At 40.4% G+C, this 17,499-nt stretch overlaps 1 protein-coding gene across 1 annotated transcript in view; it reads right to left on the bottom strand.

Annotated features, from left to right (window-relative positions):
* The window catches only part of MYOM1 (myomesin 1), a 145,835-nt gene that overhangs the window by 106,632 nt on the left and 21,704 nt on the right, over nucleotides 1–17,499 (bottom strand). The window contains 3 exon segments of the mRNA XM_031658726.1: nucleotides 6,137–6,294; nucleotides 7,451–7,772; nucleotides 12,758–12,898. Coding sequence (XP_031514586.1) covers nucleotides 6,137–6,294; nucleotides 7,451–7,772; nucleotides 12,758–12,898 — 621 coding nt within the window.

Here is a 17,499-nt window from a genome sequence, read left to right as displayed (position 1 = left end):
ATATAGGTGTTTTTCCTATGATAATATGGTAGTAACTGCTAAATTTGAATATGTGATGAATAATTCTAATATTGAAAATAAACTCAATGCATGATTCTATTATGAAATTTACAAACCCTCATAATTTGTGAGACTAGAAGAAGAGTTTTCCAAATCTCTGCCTTCGTAACTATTTTATTCCTAGGTTTTGAATTATTATAATGGGCTTAATGACAAATTTCTTTAAGTATCTATTTGACAATGACTTTTGGGTGAAACCGAATAATTTTTTTTTTTTTTTTTTGAGACAGGGTCTTGCTCCGTCCCCCAGGCTGGAGTGCAGTGGCGCGATCTCACTCACTACAACTTCAACTTCCCAGATTCAAGCGATTCTCCTGCCTCAGCCTCCTGAGTAGCTGGGACTACAGGTGCCTGCCACCACACCCACATCTACTAAACCACACACCACATCTACTAAATGTAGATGCCACCACACACCACATCTACTAGAAATTTTTGTATTTTTAGTAGAGATGGAGTTTCACCATGTTGGCCAGGCTGGTCTCGAACTCTGGACCTCAGGTGATCTGCCTGACTCGGCCTCCCAAAGTGCTGGGATCATAGGCGTGAGCCCCCGCGCCTGGCTGAAACTGAAGAATTTTAAACACGTATTGTAAATGTTTTGCTTGAAGATCGAGTCCAGTGTCCAACATATACATATGAAAGGATGAGTGCCGAGTGAGGGAATGACAAGTACACACTAATACCAACACATTGCTCCAGAGAGTTTTCCTGATCTCACTGCAGGCTACAGTCAAGATTTCCACTGACAAATTCAATCCAGGCTTCAGGCCAGAAACCAGCTGAATCCTGCTCTCTAAAAAGTATATAATTAACACTATTCTCTCCTTTTAAAGAAAACTTTTTCCTTCTCCACTATTTCACAGAATGTTTAAAATTTGACCAGGTGATACGTTTATATGGTTCAAGAACCAGAAAGAATAAAGGGTGCACAGTGAACCCTTCCTGGTGAACCCTTCCTAGCACTTTTGTCCCTTTGACAAGGTTCTCCCTCAGGGTCAATAGCTTTTCTTAGGTTCTTACATATACATATCCTTCCAGAATTTCATTATGCAAATAAAACAAACACAAACATAAATGCTTTTTTCTGCCCCTTTTAAACAGAAAGACTCTTATTATACAAGTTATTACATAAATGTACCCTATTAAATTTTAAAACTTTAGTTTTTCTCACTACATATGTATTTTCCCTTCTATGTTGACAGAGTCCTCCTGCAGGATGGCCAGCTTCACGGTATGGGCGCAGCAGCATCCTCCATAACTCCCTCCCTCCCTCCCTCCCTCCCTTCCTTCCTCCCTCCCTCCCTCCCTCCCTCTCCCTGTCTCTCTCTCTCTCCCCTTCTTTTTTTCTTTCTTTCTTTCTCTCTCTCTTTCCTTCCTTCCTTCCTTCCTTCCTTCCTTCCTTCCTTCCTTCCTTCCTTCCTTCCTTTCTTTCTCTTTCTCTCTCTCTCTCTTTCCCTTTCTTTCTCTCTCTCTCGCCCTTTCTCTATCCCTTTCTCCCTTTCTCTCTCTCTCTCTCTCACACAGAGTTTCACTCTTGTTGCCCAGGGCTACAGTGCAGTGGCGCGATCTTGGCTCACCGCAACCTCCACCTCCCGGGTTCAAGTGATTCTCCTGCCTCAGCCTCCCGAGTAACTAGGATTACAGGCGTGTGCCACCGTGCCCAGCTAATTTTGTATTTTTAGTAAAGACGGGGTTTCTCCATGTTGGTCAGGCTGGTCTCAGAGTCCCGATCTCAGGTGATCTGCCGGACTCAGCCTCCCAAAGTGCTGGGATTACAGGCGTGGGCCACCGCGGCCGGCCTGTAACTAACTTTTCTACTCAGGCCAGTGCTTAGACAGGCTCCCTGCTGTTGTCAGAGCGAGTTGGGAATAGGACGGTATTGCATCCTGTCTCTGCACCTGACCTTAATGAGGGATGTGTGTGCCCTGTCATTCAGTGCTCTCTGGGTAACCTTTAGGTTCCACATAAATAGATTTGGTTAGTAATGTGGGATTGGTTGGAGAGCGGCTGCTGAGTGTTTGTGTCATAGGCCTCAGGAACTCCCATGACATAAAGATGTCCAGTGGAAACTTGGAGCCAAACTCTCTTTGGAAAGGCTTTTGCCTGAACCAGGCCCGGCACACGTGCCTTTAAAAGACATGGCTAAGGACTTAACTGCTATGAGCGGAGGCAGTGTGATTATATGAAGCATCATCACAAATTTACTCCTTTAATAAACCTGCTGATATTCAGGAAGGGCATTCTCAATATTCCCTTTGTACTTCTCCTCAGTGTCAGGCCCAGGAAGCTGCAATTGGATACCAAAAGGGTATAAATGCCAGCAATGTCATCACCAACAATCTTGGCTCCTGCTTGGGTTGCGGATTCCCAGGTCTTCAGGGGGAAGGCTGCTTACTGAAGATTGCATGCTCTGTACCAGTGGTGCAAAGTCAATTAGCACTCCAGTGAACGACTTTTTTCTCATTTTCTTTTCTTTTTTTCTTTTCTTTTCTTTTTTTTTTTTTTTTGAGACAGGGTCTCACTCTGTTGCTCAGCCTGGAGTGCAGTAGTGTCATCTTGGCTCACTGCAACCTCTGCTTCTCGGGTTCAAGTGATTCTTCTGCCTCAGCCTCTCGAGTAGCTGGGATTACAGGCATGCATCACCACACCTGGCTAATTTTTGTATTTTTAGTAGAGACGAGGTTTCTACATGTTGGCCAAGCTGGTCTCAAATCCTGGCCTCAAGTGATCTGTCCACCTCGGCCTCCCAAAGTGCTGGGATTACAGGTGTGAGCCAGCTCGTCCAGCCTAGTTAATGACTTTTTAAAAACGTGCCCAGGAATATATACTAATCCCATCCGGAAGTCAACTTCCAGAGGTGGATTTACCTTGAAGCAAATGAAGCTTAAGTTTCAGGGTCTCTCACTATCCAAATCCCTGCAAGACCTTATGTCCTGGCTTATACTGCTAATTTATTTATTTAGTTTGTAAAGAGTGCCCTCCGAGTTGTATCAGCTTCATGCCCACAAAACCTGAACTTGACCCTGTTTACTGCCATTTCCAGTTGTCAGTTATCTGCTAACTGATTATCCGAGTTTCAGCTTTACCCAGGGCAAATCTTGCTCTCAGAAGTATAGTTAACGATTTTCTTAGTTGTCTCCCAGTTCTTTTTTTTTTTTTTTTTTTTTTTTAGCTCTGTTGCCCAGGATGGAATGCAGTGGTGAGATCAGAGCTCACTGCAGCCTTGTTGTTCGTTTTAATATTTGTTTTTCACTTAGCTTGCAAGGCAAGGAGACTATCTGTGATATGCTCTGGTCTGTCCCTCGTGGGAGAATGTACGATAAGGAATGGAGTCACTAGGACTGATGCTTTGCACGAGGCTCAAGGGAGTTGTTTGCTGCAAGAGCACTAACGGGGGTGCAGGGACCAGAGGAGGCTCATCCAGTACTTCTGGAGAGGAAGCTTGTCTCTGTGTCTTCCCTTTTATTTGAAATGAACCCCTAGGACATAAACTTCACATGTAAAGGATGTAAATATTTCAAAGCCACCTGTGAAGGGTTTGGGGCTCAACTCAACCGCTTCTCAGCTCTGTTAGTGAGCATAACTGGAAATGGACAGTATTTCTATTTTTGAATTTAACTGGAATTTGAAGGGTTGACAGTTTGGTCATCTCTTATTTTTCTGGAGACTTTCCATTCTTTTTGTTTTTGTTTTTTATTATTTTTTCTCCAGATCAACAGAGCACAGTGTGAGGAGTCTAATCTCTGAAGTTCAGCTCTGCTTATGTGAAATCACACTGCTTTTGCTTAATAACACCATCAGTGTATGTGGCTGGGTTTTTATTCAAGCTGCAGTGTAATTAACAGAAAAAATAAATGCTTAGGAATTGAATATTTATCTCCCAGAAGCTACTTTGTGTCCTTTTGATAATCATCTTTAATTCTAATTTTTTTAAGTGGGAAAACACAGATAGGATACTGTGTAATAAACACATTTATTCAACAAAGGCCTCTAATTCTTCATTTATTATTGATACATTTTAATTCATGAAAGAAGAAATATTTTTACTAATATTTCTTGCAGCTGAAAATTTGTTATTGTTTGTGCATTTCTATAGGAAAGTTTGGAATTTCTTTTTTTTTTTTTTTTTTTGAGGTGTGAAGTAATTGGTTTTTTAAGAAGAAATGTCCCTTTGACAGGCCAAATTGTGCAACTCCATAGTCACAGAGAAGGGCAGGCAAAGGCAGAGTGATTGCTAACTTACTTTTCTATTTTAAAGCTTGTAAATTGATTTTTTTAAACTTCATTTTTATAGAAATATGTTTCCACAGTTCTCATCTTTGTTTACTATAAATTATTTGCCCCGATAATTCATAGCCAGTTTTGATTTTTATTCTTTGGTTTTCAAATTCAGAAGCCCTGAAAGGAGTTTACATACATAGAAAAATTGTGAGTAAATCCAAAATCATCAAAGACAGATTAAGATTACAAGTAAAAACTCACCATGTGCTCCTTAAGAACAACCTTAGAAGTCGGGCACGGTGGCTCACTCCTGTAGTCCCAGCACTTTGGGAGGCCAAGATGGGCAGATCACCTGAGGTCAGGAGTTCGAGACCAGCCTGGCCAACATGGTGAAACCCCATCTCTATTAAAAATACAAAAATTAGCCAGGTGTGGTGGTGCACGCCTGTAGTCCCAGCTACTTGGGAGACTGAGGCAGGAGAACAGCTTGAACCCAGGAGGTGGAGGTTGCAGTGAGCCAAGATTACACCACTGCACTCCAGCCTGGGTGACAAAGCGGGACTCTGTCTCAAAAAAAAAAAAAAAAGAATAACCTTAGAGAAATAAGTGTGCTACCTCCACAGTGCTATGCAGGCATCTGATCAACATTAGAAATAATAGAAAAGAAAGGAGAAGGAGGCAGACACTCTGGGTGACAGTGACATTCATGTAGTGTTTATATTGCAACCTAAGGTGCATTTATCACCAGTCCTGAAGATAAGAAAAAAGCATGCAAATACCTGCACCAGAGAGTAAAACTGAAATATCTTTTTTAATTGGCTCAATTATTTTCATACTTCTGCTCTCTATGGCAGATATTTGTGACATGTGACAGGAAAGTTCTCAGTTTAAGGATCACAAAGCCACTGACAATTGCAATAGGATATATTATGGAAGGAGAAAGAGTGCTTATTCCTTACGGAAAGAAAGTATCTCCTGCCCGCTGTTGGGTAGTATCTGGCATCCAATTCTTTCTTTTGTTTGGTGTCAGAAAACACATTGATGCAACTTGCTTATGCTCTCTGGTAAAAAAATAAATTAATTAAAAAAGAAAGGAAGAAAGAAAGAAAAGAAAGAGAGAAAGAGGAAGGAAGGAAGGAAGGAAAGGAAGGAGAAAGAAAAAAGAAAGAAAGAGAAAGAAAAGAGAGAAAGAAGAAAGAAAGGAAGAGAAGGAAAGGAAAAGAAAGAAAGAGAGAGAAAGGAAAAAGAAAGAAAGAGAGAAAGAAAGAAAGAGAGAGAAAGAAAGGAAGGAAGGAAGGAAGGAAGGAAGGAAGGAAGGAAGGAAGGAAGGAAGGAAGGAAGGAAGGGAGGGAGGGAGGGAGGGAGGGAGGGAGGGAGGGAGGAAAGAAGGAAGGAAGGCAGGCACATTCAGGCCTTAGCTCATACGAGGGGTAGAGATGGGAGTTTTAGTTACTTTGTAAAAGGCAGCATTGCTTCCAATCACAAAATCCTGCCCTGCTGTGTGAAGTTCATTGATGGAAGCTAATTTTTACCTAACTTTTATCATCCATAGCAGTTATAGACATATGTTTGGTAAGTATATATGTTGACTAAAATGCAATACTTCATATAAAATAAAGACCCATTTGCATAATAGGATTATAGAGTATTATCATGTAGCATATACACACAAGAATGTTTTTTCTTCCCACACATACAAATTCATCTCAATACCCTTCTTCACTCTTTGGAAACCTATACAATCTTACAGATGTCTTCACTGACTCTTGCATATGGTTGTTCTGTGTGTTTCACTAGAGGTGAACTTAACTTTGTGTAATGAATTCTGTTAGTTTTCATAAAGATAACATACCACGTGACACGAGGTTCTGGCCAGCCTGCTATGGAGCAGTGCAATTTTACATTCTCCTTCTCCCACACCGTGTGGGAGCGAGGTTTAATGATAAACTCAGGAGCATGGAGAAGATGGTCTTCATTCAACTTAGCATGATATGCCTCGGTTTCTTCTACCTGAAATAACAAATAAGCAAACATATTACCAAAATACCACTAAATCAAAGTGACTTTTGGTGCTAAAATAACAAGTAGAAGCCAAAGGTTTTATTTTTCCATTTGGAAGCTTAATTTTGTTTAGAGAAAATGCACTCCCTTCTCCCTTTTAAGAACAGAGGTAGTTATTTGACATTTAACATTCCAAGCTTAAGCAACATCTTTGATTTCTTTTTCTTTTGTTTTTTTGGCCTGGGCTGGAGTACACTGGTGCAACCTGGCTCACTGCAGCCTCTTCCTCCCAGGTTCATGCAATTCTCATGCCTCAGCCTCCCGAGTAGCTGGGATTACAGGCACTCACCACCATGCCTGGCTAATTTTTGTATTTTTAGTAGAGATGGGGTTTCACCATGTTGGCTAGGCTGATCTCGAACTCCTGACCTCAAGTAATTCTCCTGCTTTGGCCTCCCAAAATTGGGATTACAGATGTGAGCCACCACATCTGGCCATATTTTACATAGAGGAGTATTTTACTTACAGGAGTATTTTACTTACAGGAGTAAAATACTCCTCTAAGGTGGATTTCTTAAGGCTCTTTAAAATCTTTAATTTCCTTCAAACCTAAAATTCCATGGAGTTTAAAACTATTGTTTGCTTTATTTGACCTACATATTAATATTTTAATGTCTTTCTCCTTGTTTTCTTATGTTTTGTTTCTCCAAAAGATCACATATTCTTCATTTGAAACACATCAGTCAGGTGCAGTGGCTCATTCTGTAATCCCAACATTTGGGGAGGCTGAGGTGGGTGGATCACTTGAGGTCAGGAGTTTGAGACCAGCCTTGCCAACATGGCGAAACCCCATCTCTACTTAAAAAAAAAAAAAGAAAAAGAAAAATTAGCTGGATGTGGTGGCACATGCCTGTAACCCCAGCTACTTGAGAGGCTAAGGCAGGAGAATCGCTTGAACCCGGGAGGCGGAGGCTGCAGTGAGCTGAGATTGCGCCACTGCACTCCAACCTGGGGGACAGAGTGAGACTCCATCTCGAAGAAAAAAAAAAGAAACAAATCCATCTACATCTACACACACACACACACACACACACACACACACACACACACCCCTTATGACATGCATTTCCACCTTTGTAAGTTACGTTAAACTGTCTTTTCTTACTGTTTTCCTCAGGGACAGGCGTTCTGCCTTTTCTCGAATCGCAACTTTCCTTGACTTCTTTTCAAAAGTTTCTTCCTGTTGAAGAGTGGACGTGGCCTGTTTGGAAACCACGGACTGCTTGGATGCCGTGGACTGCCTGGATGCTGTGGACTGCTTGGATGTCATGGACTGCTTAGATGCTGTGGACTGCTTAGATGCCATGGACTGTTTAGATGTTGTGATTCCTTCCTCACTAGCAAGAAGATTCTTCTGGGCTATATAAGCAGCAGCTTCTTTAATTCTTTCTTCTTCCGTATCTGTAATTCCACTGACATGCTTTTGACTAAAACACAATAATGGCAAAATGTAGATGTTGTGGATGGCAGTGATAAGATTGAGTAATTTTTACTAAGTTCAAAGTACCACACCTCAGACACTGTATCCTGCACCAAAAGAAAACCCAATATAGAAAAAGCAGGTAAATCAGAAGCTGACGCTTCATGTACAGAAGTGTTCCTCACCTTAACAAATAACAATAATAATGATAACAGTAATAATAACACCTATGATGGCCCTGGTGCTTTTCACATACATGATCTTGTTTCATCCCCATATAAACCCTATGAGATAAACCTTTTTTTTTTTTTTTTTCTTTTTTTTTTTTGAGACGGAGTCTCGCTCTGTCGCCCAGGCTGGAGTGCAGTGGCCAGATCTCAGCTCACTGCAAGCTCCGCCTCCCAGGTTCCCGCCATTCTCCTGCCTCAGCCTCCCGAGTAGCTGGGACCACAGGCGCCGCCACCACGCCCGGCTAGTTTTTTGTATTTTTTAGTAGAGACGGGGTTTCACCGTGTTAGCCAGGATGGTCTCGATCTCCTGACCTCGTGATCCACCCGTCTCGGCCTCCCAAAGTGCTGGGATTACAGGCTTGAGCCACCGCGCCCGGCCCAACTTTTTTTTTTTTTTTAAGATGGAGTCTCGCTCTTGTGGCCCAGGCTGGAGTGCAATGGTTCAATCTCAGCTCACTGCAACCTCGGCCTCCTGGGTTCAAGCAATTCTCCTGCCTCAGCCTCCCAAGTAGCTGGGATTACAGGCTTCTGCTACCACGCCCAGCTAATATTTTGTAATTTTAGTAGAGACAGGGTTTCACCATGTTGGCCAGGCTAGTCTCGAACTCCTGACCTCAGGTGATCCACCAGCCTTGGCCTCCCAAAGTGCTGGGATTACACTCGTGAGCCACCATGCCCGGCTAAGATAAATTATTATTTCTGGTTTAGATATATGGTAACGAGGTTCAGAGAAGTTAGATAACTTGCCCAAGGTCGTCTCACGGATTGTCTTAGTGTGTTTAAACATGATTTTGTTTACAATAAAAGATTATGGTTCCTTTCCAGAAAAGCCATATTGTCAAATGAGATCTAGTTTGTTTGCCTGTGACCCTGATACATGAGTAGGAGCTTGATCTGGATTCTGTCACTTTGCTGATGTAATGCACTGCCTGGAGTTGTTGCAGTATGAATAAGTTCTGAATGTACATGAGGTTCCTTATGTCTACTGGGTTTCTTTCTAAGATAATATATGTTGTGTGTGCATATACTATGTGTGCACCTATAGTATATACTAAGAAATTATCAAACTTGTGATGGAAGTGGTGACATTTATAAATGTGACTCGTTATTATTCATAATTGATGACAATAGTAAGGGAGTGGTAACATCTCAAGTTCAATGCCTACTGTGGCAGTTTATGATAGAATCTGTGCTGTGATTTATTCATGTTGTTTAAAAATATTTGAATTATTTTAACATATTTCAATGCCTTTTGTTGCAAAGCCCCTCAAATGTTTTAGTGAAAGAGTGTATTGATTATATCGAGGATTCTCTTGAAATTGAGTCTCCTTAGACCTCTTACGTCAGAATTATACATTCCAAGAATGATTGCTTCAGGATGTAAGCAAATGCTGCCATTGTGTTAGCAAGTTCCTAGCATCTAAATCTATGTCGCTTGCTGAGGAATAAGATTCCACATTTGCCAAGTTTGGGGTTTCTCATGGACTATTCCTAAAACATCTGGCAGACGAGATGAGTCCATGTTGTTTCTGACTAAATGTAGTGAGTAAATTTTAAGTTTTTTCCTCTCTCTCTGTAAATATTAATAAGATAATCCCTACTATGGATGTTAGTAATATGTCCATTATTATTTGAGGGGGAGGAGGAAGATGAAAGATTTTTAGCTTGGTGTCCTCACATAATGACTTCTCATTCTTTTTTGAACAAGATAGGAAGTGAATGAATTACTAACTGAATACAAAACAAACCATGCAGAATTTGCTTGGAATTCTCTATAGAAGTCAACATACAATAGGGAGATGTGAAATGAGCTTTGTGATCTGTTTCAATTCATGTAATGATGGATCATATTCAATGATAGTTTTGCCCCAGGCTCCAAGTAAGAGAACTTTATGTTTAAGTTCTCATTACTACTGATACTGGATAGGTTGCCACAGCTCTAGAGGGCCAAACGAAGTGATAGTCTTCTTGCCTTTTCCGTTTACAAAGAAGCCAAACTTTGAAAAAAAACCTGCAATTATTTCACACGAGAACTCAACTACACTTAAAAAGTATGTTAGACCCAGGGCAGTAGGGATATTCTCCTTTAAGTAAAAGTCAGGATTTATCAGTGATAACCCTTCTATAATCTGGACACAAAAGTAAAACTGTGAGGCTAACATGTTGACAAAAGTATACTACTACGAAGTAAAACTAAATTTAAAATCTCTCAGTACTCTGCGAATCTGTGACAATCTCAATTCAAAATCACTTGCCGACAGAAAGTTTACTCAATTTATTAGAATATAAGTGGAATTTTCAGGTGCCATGCAGAGGAAATGGTGTTTTCCAGAAGCACAGTGTGAGTGCAGAGGGCATGTCCACTGCATTGACCAGGCCTATGTGCGACTTTCAATTCTTTCCCTCCCAGGCATGCAGCTTTCAGCAAGTCACTCTGCCATGATTTCCTTGTCCAAAACATTGATATATTAATATCTCTGCAGGGTTGTATGGAGAATTTAGCAAGATGGTTTATATAAAACACCTTGCATGAGTCCCAGCAAATAATAATAGACACTCAACAAATGTTCATTTTTTTCCATCCTCTTCTCAGATTGTTAATACTGCCAAAACTGTTGTGAAATGTTATTTTTGACACAGTAATAGAGTATAGGTGATGACACCGTATAAGATATAATGGAGAACTAGAAATAAAGCCTAGAAAATCAATTTTTATTCACATCTTTTTTTTTTTTTTTTTTTTTGAGAGGAGTCTCGCTCTGTTTCCCAGGCTGGAGTGCAGTGGCGCGATCTCTCGGCTCACTGCAACCTCCACCTTCCAGGTTCAAGCGATTCTCCTGCCTCAGCCTCCCAAGTAGCTGGGATTACAGGTGCCCGCCACCACACCCAGGTAATTTCTGTATTTTCAGTAGAGAAGGGGTTTCACCGTGTTAGCCAGGTTGTTCTCAATCTCCTGACCTCGTGATCCGCCCACCTTGGCCTCCCAAAGTGCTGGGATTACAGGCGAGAGCCACTACGCCCGGCCTCACATCTTCTTTTATCAGTTTATTTGGTAAATGATCACTTCCTGAGACTGGCCCAGAAGAGACAAATAGTTTGGTGTGGACAGAGCAGGGAGAAGATGTTAGGAGTAAGAAGCTTCATTTCATGCCCTGCCAGGTGGAGTCATGTCACGTAGGCTAGTGTTAAGCTGATGTGGTTTTAAAATGATTTTTTGAAACAGAGTGGGGAAAATACCGGAGACAAAAGACTTTACCCCTCTAGCCTACCATCACGTATAAGGAATGCGAGTTACATTAAGCTACTGTGAAGAGGACAAATGGCTGGACATGCATACTTAGCAGCGAAAGCGTGTTTGTCTGGAAAGTTCACTTTAAAAAATCAGAGAGAGCAAAGATATCAGCTAAAAAGCCAAAAATAGAATGTTATTTATCCCTTTACCTTCCTAATTGGGTTCAGAGCAATGATGACATTAGCCTCCGACACAAGTCAGAAAGGAACTGTCAGAGGGCAATGGAAAGAAAAACACGGGTAACAGATGTAGGTCACCATCAATCACAACCAAATTATTTCCTGACTTCCAAGAGGATCTACTTTTCCATGACATTTGCTCTTAGAGGATGGCCTCACTTTGAGCGTCACCTGAGCTATGGGAATAACTCTGTGTTCAAAGAGAAGTAAACAGGAGATGAGCCAGAACGTTCCTGTTGAGCTTTAATCTTGGTGTCCAGGACAAGTCTCCTTTCAAGATTCCTTTGAATATTATTAATGCTCAAAAATAATGTTATGTAATAAAGATAGAAAATTGGCATCACACAGACTTGTGATTTAGTGATTATTTTGTTTGAAGTTTTCCTCAAAGTAAATAGCAATCTATTTCCCATTGAACAAGGCATTCAAATTATGATGAGATTTTTTCCCCCAGTGAATAATAATTAAAACCACATTGATAACCAAGATATTTTTCAGCTACCTAAACGTGTCATTTGGGTTTTTTTTTAAGTTCACCCAGGCCAGGTGTGGTGGCTCATGCCTATAATTCAAGCACTTTGGGAGGCCAAGCAGGGAAGATCACTTGAGCCCAGGAGTTCAAGACCAACCTGGGTGATATAGTGAGACCCCATTTCTACAAATAATTTTTTTTTAATTAGCTGGGCGTGGTGGCTCGTGCCTGTGGTCCCAGCTACTCGGGAGGTTGAAGTAGGAGGATTGCCTGAGTCTGGGAGGTTGAGGCTGCAGTGAGCTGTGTTTGTGCCACTGCACTCCAGCCTGGGTAGCAGAGTGAGACCCTATCTCAGAGAGAGATATATACATACACACACACACACACGCACACATACACACACACACACACACACACACAGAGTAATAAAAATTCACCCAACATTTTATAGTTTTGAAGCTTTCTTTTTACTCTGGCTATCCTGTCCAATCACTAGCATCCCAGGATCCACTTTCCATTCCAGCTAGTTTTATAAGCAGCATTAAGTTCTGATCATTCTTGTTTGTCATGTAGCCATCCTATGTAATGGCAAAATTTCTGGAAAGGAAATCCCTTTTAACATAAGTATCACGTCTCTCTCAGTGCATGGTTCTGAGCTTCCTCAAATCTTACTCAGTCAGTATATAGTAAGTGCTTAATAAAAGGTTAGCTGCTATTTCTATAATCTGTCCACAGCAATTATGACTATAATCTGCTACTCCTATAGCACTTACTATATACTTCTTAATAATTAAAGCCAGGAAGAACAAGCACACTCACCGTCCCGAGAAAATGGGTACCATGTAGTCACTGGGCAAATTTTCTTTCTCTTCTCCAGACAGAAGGCTGTGCTTGGCTCTCTTTGGTTTGGGGCTCAACTTGGATGAATAATCATCTAACAGTAGACTGGAATCTGTAAGTCTGAAATAAACCACCTAACATCAGACAATAATAACAAAAAAAAGGCATTTACAACATTCAAAATACTGATACAGGAAGTTTTAACTTGGGAGAAATTTTACCAAATCCTAGATCTCTAATGTTACAATTATCTTTTAGCTTTAGAATCAAAGTAGAGTTAGAAAGATTTCAAATAACAGACTCTATAGAGACAGAAAAGAAAAATAGTGATAATAATTTTACGGCTCCAGTAATTTCATGGCTTTTTCCCCCACTTAAAGTTTCAAGGGAAAACAGTGATGCTTTTATGATAGTTCTAAATGCCCTTTTGTGTTAATGTCATGTTGGAAATCTAGGCAGACTATATAAATGGTTTTGATACATGGTGCATCCAAATTCTTTTGGGAGCTTATTTAAAACGCTATCTAGATAGATCCATTCTGATGTAGGACCCTTGGTTTACACTGAGACCTTTATGTATTATAGGTGACTCCTGCCTTTGAAGGGATGTGAGGCTTATTAAATAATAGAGTTAATATATTTTATGTGAACACATGATGCCGATTGACTCAGTGATTCACAAGGGTGTGATAAAGAAGCCTTTGGTCAGTTCTGTCTTCCTATGCACACTGGTGAAAATGTGCACTTGGAGGTAGTTAGTGTTCTAATAAACCAAAAAAATGACTAGGGAAGTGGAAAACATGAGAGCAGAGATAGCAGAGAAAAGGGACTGATGAAATGAAAAGAATAGTGTTAATTTGTATAGTTCTTGAATGAAATGAAATGCATTCTTATACAAACATACACAATTTGGCATAAACTTCAGGAGTTCATGGACTCCCTGAAGTCAATCCGTGAACTCGGGACTAAAAGTCCCTAATCTACACAGTAAGGAAAGATGTTAACAATAGGGGTCTGTATAGGAACTCTTCTGTACTATCCTTTTAATCATTTTGTAAATTTGAAACTATTCTTAAAAAAAAAAAAAAAAGTTAATTTTTTTTAGAAGCCCCCAGTCTAGAGGATCTCTAAAGACAAGGTGAAGAGGGGTATTATGTCATGGGAAAAGCCAAGCTGCCCAGTTGAAATAGGAAAACCTTCCAAACCTTGACCATTTCCTAATCTTCGAAAATCATTTGAAAAAGCAAAAGGGATTACCTAATCCAAAGCAGAAGAGAGGTCAAGCATATACATGGTACAAAATGGATATATGATGATGCGAGAAAACAAGTAGCACAGGGCTTTGACATGCAGGGCAGGCAGCAGCACCTCGAATCCTCCCGGGAGGTCTCATGGAAATGGCCTAACTCTTCCTTCCCCATATCTACCCCCTCCCCTAGAGGTGAATATCTATCTCTTTTTCTATGATCAGCATTAAAACTAAAGGTTAGAACTTTGAATTCAAGCTTGTGGATTGGTTACCAACTGGAAGCCAGGGTGACATTTGTTCCTGGCTGGCTGTCCTGGGCAGCAGCAGAACGACTGCATTCTATACCCCGGCAGGTCACGAAGTACAGGCTGTGCTTATACAGGTCTAAGTTTAAAGTGGTATTTTCCCTCACCTCTTTATTCCATTACCATCCAAAATAAAATAATTATGGGGCTTAAGAGTTTCACTTTTTCCCCCGTTTCGAACAGCTGGATTCTAATTTCTCTCCTATTTTTCTGCTTTTGCTTTTCTCTCTTTACTCATTCTAGTGGCTACAGGAGATTCTCATGAGTTCATTATTTTTCGACATTTATTACATCAAAATAGCTATGATTTTTTATTCTTTTCATTGCATTGCTCCTTTTTCTGTCATTTATCCTTTAAGACAAATTCTTAAAATAATGCATTTATTACATAGAATGTGCTATAATATGAGTACTCCATTCTCACAAGTAAATCACAGGAGCTTTTTCTTTTTCTTGTACATCATTCCAATGTAGGAGCCGACTTTTTAATAGTTGAACTTTATGCTAAAGACTCATGGCCCTTTCATCAGCTTCCACTTCATATTTCATTTGGAACAGAAGAATTTTTAAAAAGCATTATGATGCTATGTGTTATATAGTACTGCTTAGAAAATGCAAGATCTCCACTTTTATTATGCTAATATTTCTTCAAGACTTTGATTTCTAATAAAGAGTATATGAAGAACTAGATGTTAAAATACAATGCGAACTGACGATTTAGTAATGCTAAGACATTTATTTATTGAGGCTAGCAAACAAAACTAAATCAGGCCGGGCCGCGGTGGCTCAAGCCTGTAATCCCAGCACTTTGGGAGGCCGAGACGGGCGGATCACGAGGTCAGGAGATCGAGACCATCCTGGCTAACCCGGTGAAACCCCATCTCTACTAAAAAAAATACAAAAAACTAGCCGAGCGATGTGGCAGGTGCCTGTAGTCCCAGCTACTCAGGAGGCTGAGGCAGGAGAATGGCGTGAACCCGGGAGGCGGAGCTTGCAGTGAGCTGAGATGGCGCCACTGCACTCCAGCCTGGGGGACAGAGTGAGACTCCGTCTCAAAAAAAAAAAAAAAAAAAAAAACTAAAACAGAGAGATACAAACTTTAAAGAAAGTGACTGTTATAATAAGCATAATTATCTTAAGAAAAACATCCATAGTCTATTTTGTCATGATCCATGACCTCTGAAGTCCAACATCTTACTCTATCGCATTTTAAAGTTGAAAAATGTTTCTAGAGGAGTTACATATAATATGTAGATTTTAAATTTCTTTGATCTTAAATCAAAGAGCTAAATAAAGGCTTGCTAACCCCTTGGGCTTTTATGTATTTAAATTTTGAAAATAAGCCAACAACTTACTTCTGAGTAGTTACCAAACTTAATATGTATGGATTGGTGTCCATCTTTACCTATTAAAACTAGATGTAGTGTTTTTTAATGTGCTTAGCTTAAATCTTGAAGCTTTCTGAATTTTGATGAAAGCAATCAAATTAAGCAAAAGGCAAGGGTTAATTGTGTGTGTGCACAGGTATCTATGAGCCTGTAACTGTATCTATATCTAGATACATCTTTTTGTACTCCCCACCAATTATGCTAGTCCTTGTTAATATGTCTACAGTTAACAGATTTTAAATACATATCCTGGTGTGTAGGACACTATCACATACATCCATGACTGGTAGCACCACAGGGAAGAGACGTAGCCAAGGTACAACATGCACTCTCTGGAAATATTCCAGGAATTCAGAAGTAGACTTACACCTGCATCTAATTCAAATACTGAAGAGAAAATATTATAACCCCTTGCTTATTCAACTTCATAACAGGAAAAGCAAGAATAAAACCATTTATAGAATTTCAGAGCTGAAAGCGGACTTGGGGATATTTATACCAGGCCCTTGATTTGACAGATGTGGAAAGCAAAGCCTGGAGAGTGTTTGTAACTCACCCATGCTCACACAGTGAGTTGGTGGTGAACTGGGACTGGCACTCATCTCTTCTTGATTTTTAGGTTAGTGTTCTTTTCACTATACCAGTCATCTCCAACGTTTTTTTTTTTGAGATGGAGTCTCATTCTGTCGCCCAGGCTGGAGTGCAATGGCGCGATCTCGGCTCACTGCAACCTCTGCCTCCCGAGTTTAAACAATTCTCCTGCCTCAGCCTCCTGAATAGCTGGGGTTACAGGTGCACGCCACCATGCCCGGCTAATTTTTGTACTTTTTAGTAGAGACGGAGTTTTGCCATGTTAGCCAGGCTGGTCTCAAACTCCTGATCTCAGGTGATCTGCCTCCCTCGGCCTCCCAAAATGCAGGGATCTCCAACTTTTATGATCAAGTACTCTTAATTTAAAAAATTGGGGGCATACTACCTACATATGTTTATTTGTAAGTTCTATCCATATACTACTGTATAAATAGTCCAATTTTATGAAACATTCAATCAATAGAAAAAAGCTAAAGATCGCATTTGATTTTTTTTTTAAAAAAAGAAGTGTTACAGCCAGGTGCAATGGCTCACACCTGTAATCCCAGCACTTTGGGAGGCTGAGGCAGGCGGATCACGAGGTCAGGAGATCGAGACCATCCTAACTAACGTGGTGAAACTCCGTCTCACTAAAAAATACAAAAAAAAAAAAAAATAGATGGGCGTGGTGGCGGGCACCTATAGTCCCAGCTACTTGGGAGGCTGAGGCAGGAGAATGGCATGAACCCAGGAGGCAGAATTTGCAGTGAGCCGAGATCACGCCACTGCACTCCAGACTGGGCAACAGAGCGAGACTCCGTCTCAAAAAAAAAAAAAAAAGAAGTGTTACTATTTCGTTCTATACCCCAGTGGCTTGCCTTTGTGGACTCCCCAGTTTGGAGACAATAAAACCATGTCATACTGTCCATGATGACTTTGATGTTGATTCGTTGTTCCTGAATTTGTTCACCTAAATTGAAGTTACAAAATAATCAGTTACAGCTAAAATAAAGCACAAAAAAAGTCATTAAACTGAACATAAAATAAAATGTTGGCCCCTTAAAGTTATGTTTATAATCACCATATAATTTGGGGAAATTGTTCCAGGTTTACTAGGATGAATAAATGTATTCACGTTTATGGGAAGTGTAGACCTGCATAATGGCTATGTTACTTTCTGAAAACATTCTGACAGCCTACCAGCATGTT

This window comes from Papio anubis, chromosome 19 (genome assembly GCF_008728515.1).
Source record: "Papio anubis isolate 15944 chromosome 19, Panubis1.0, whole genome shotgun sequence".
Lineage (NCBI taxonomy): Eukaryota > Metazoa > Chordata > Mammalia > Primates > Cercopithecidae > Papio > Papio anubis.
The sequence above is the reverse complement of the archived record's forward strand: the minus strand, read 5'-3'. Positions and strand labels throughout refer to the sequence as shown.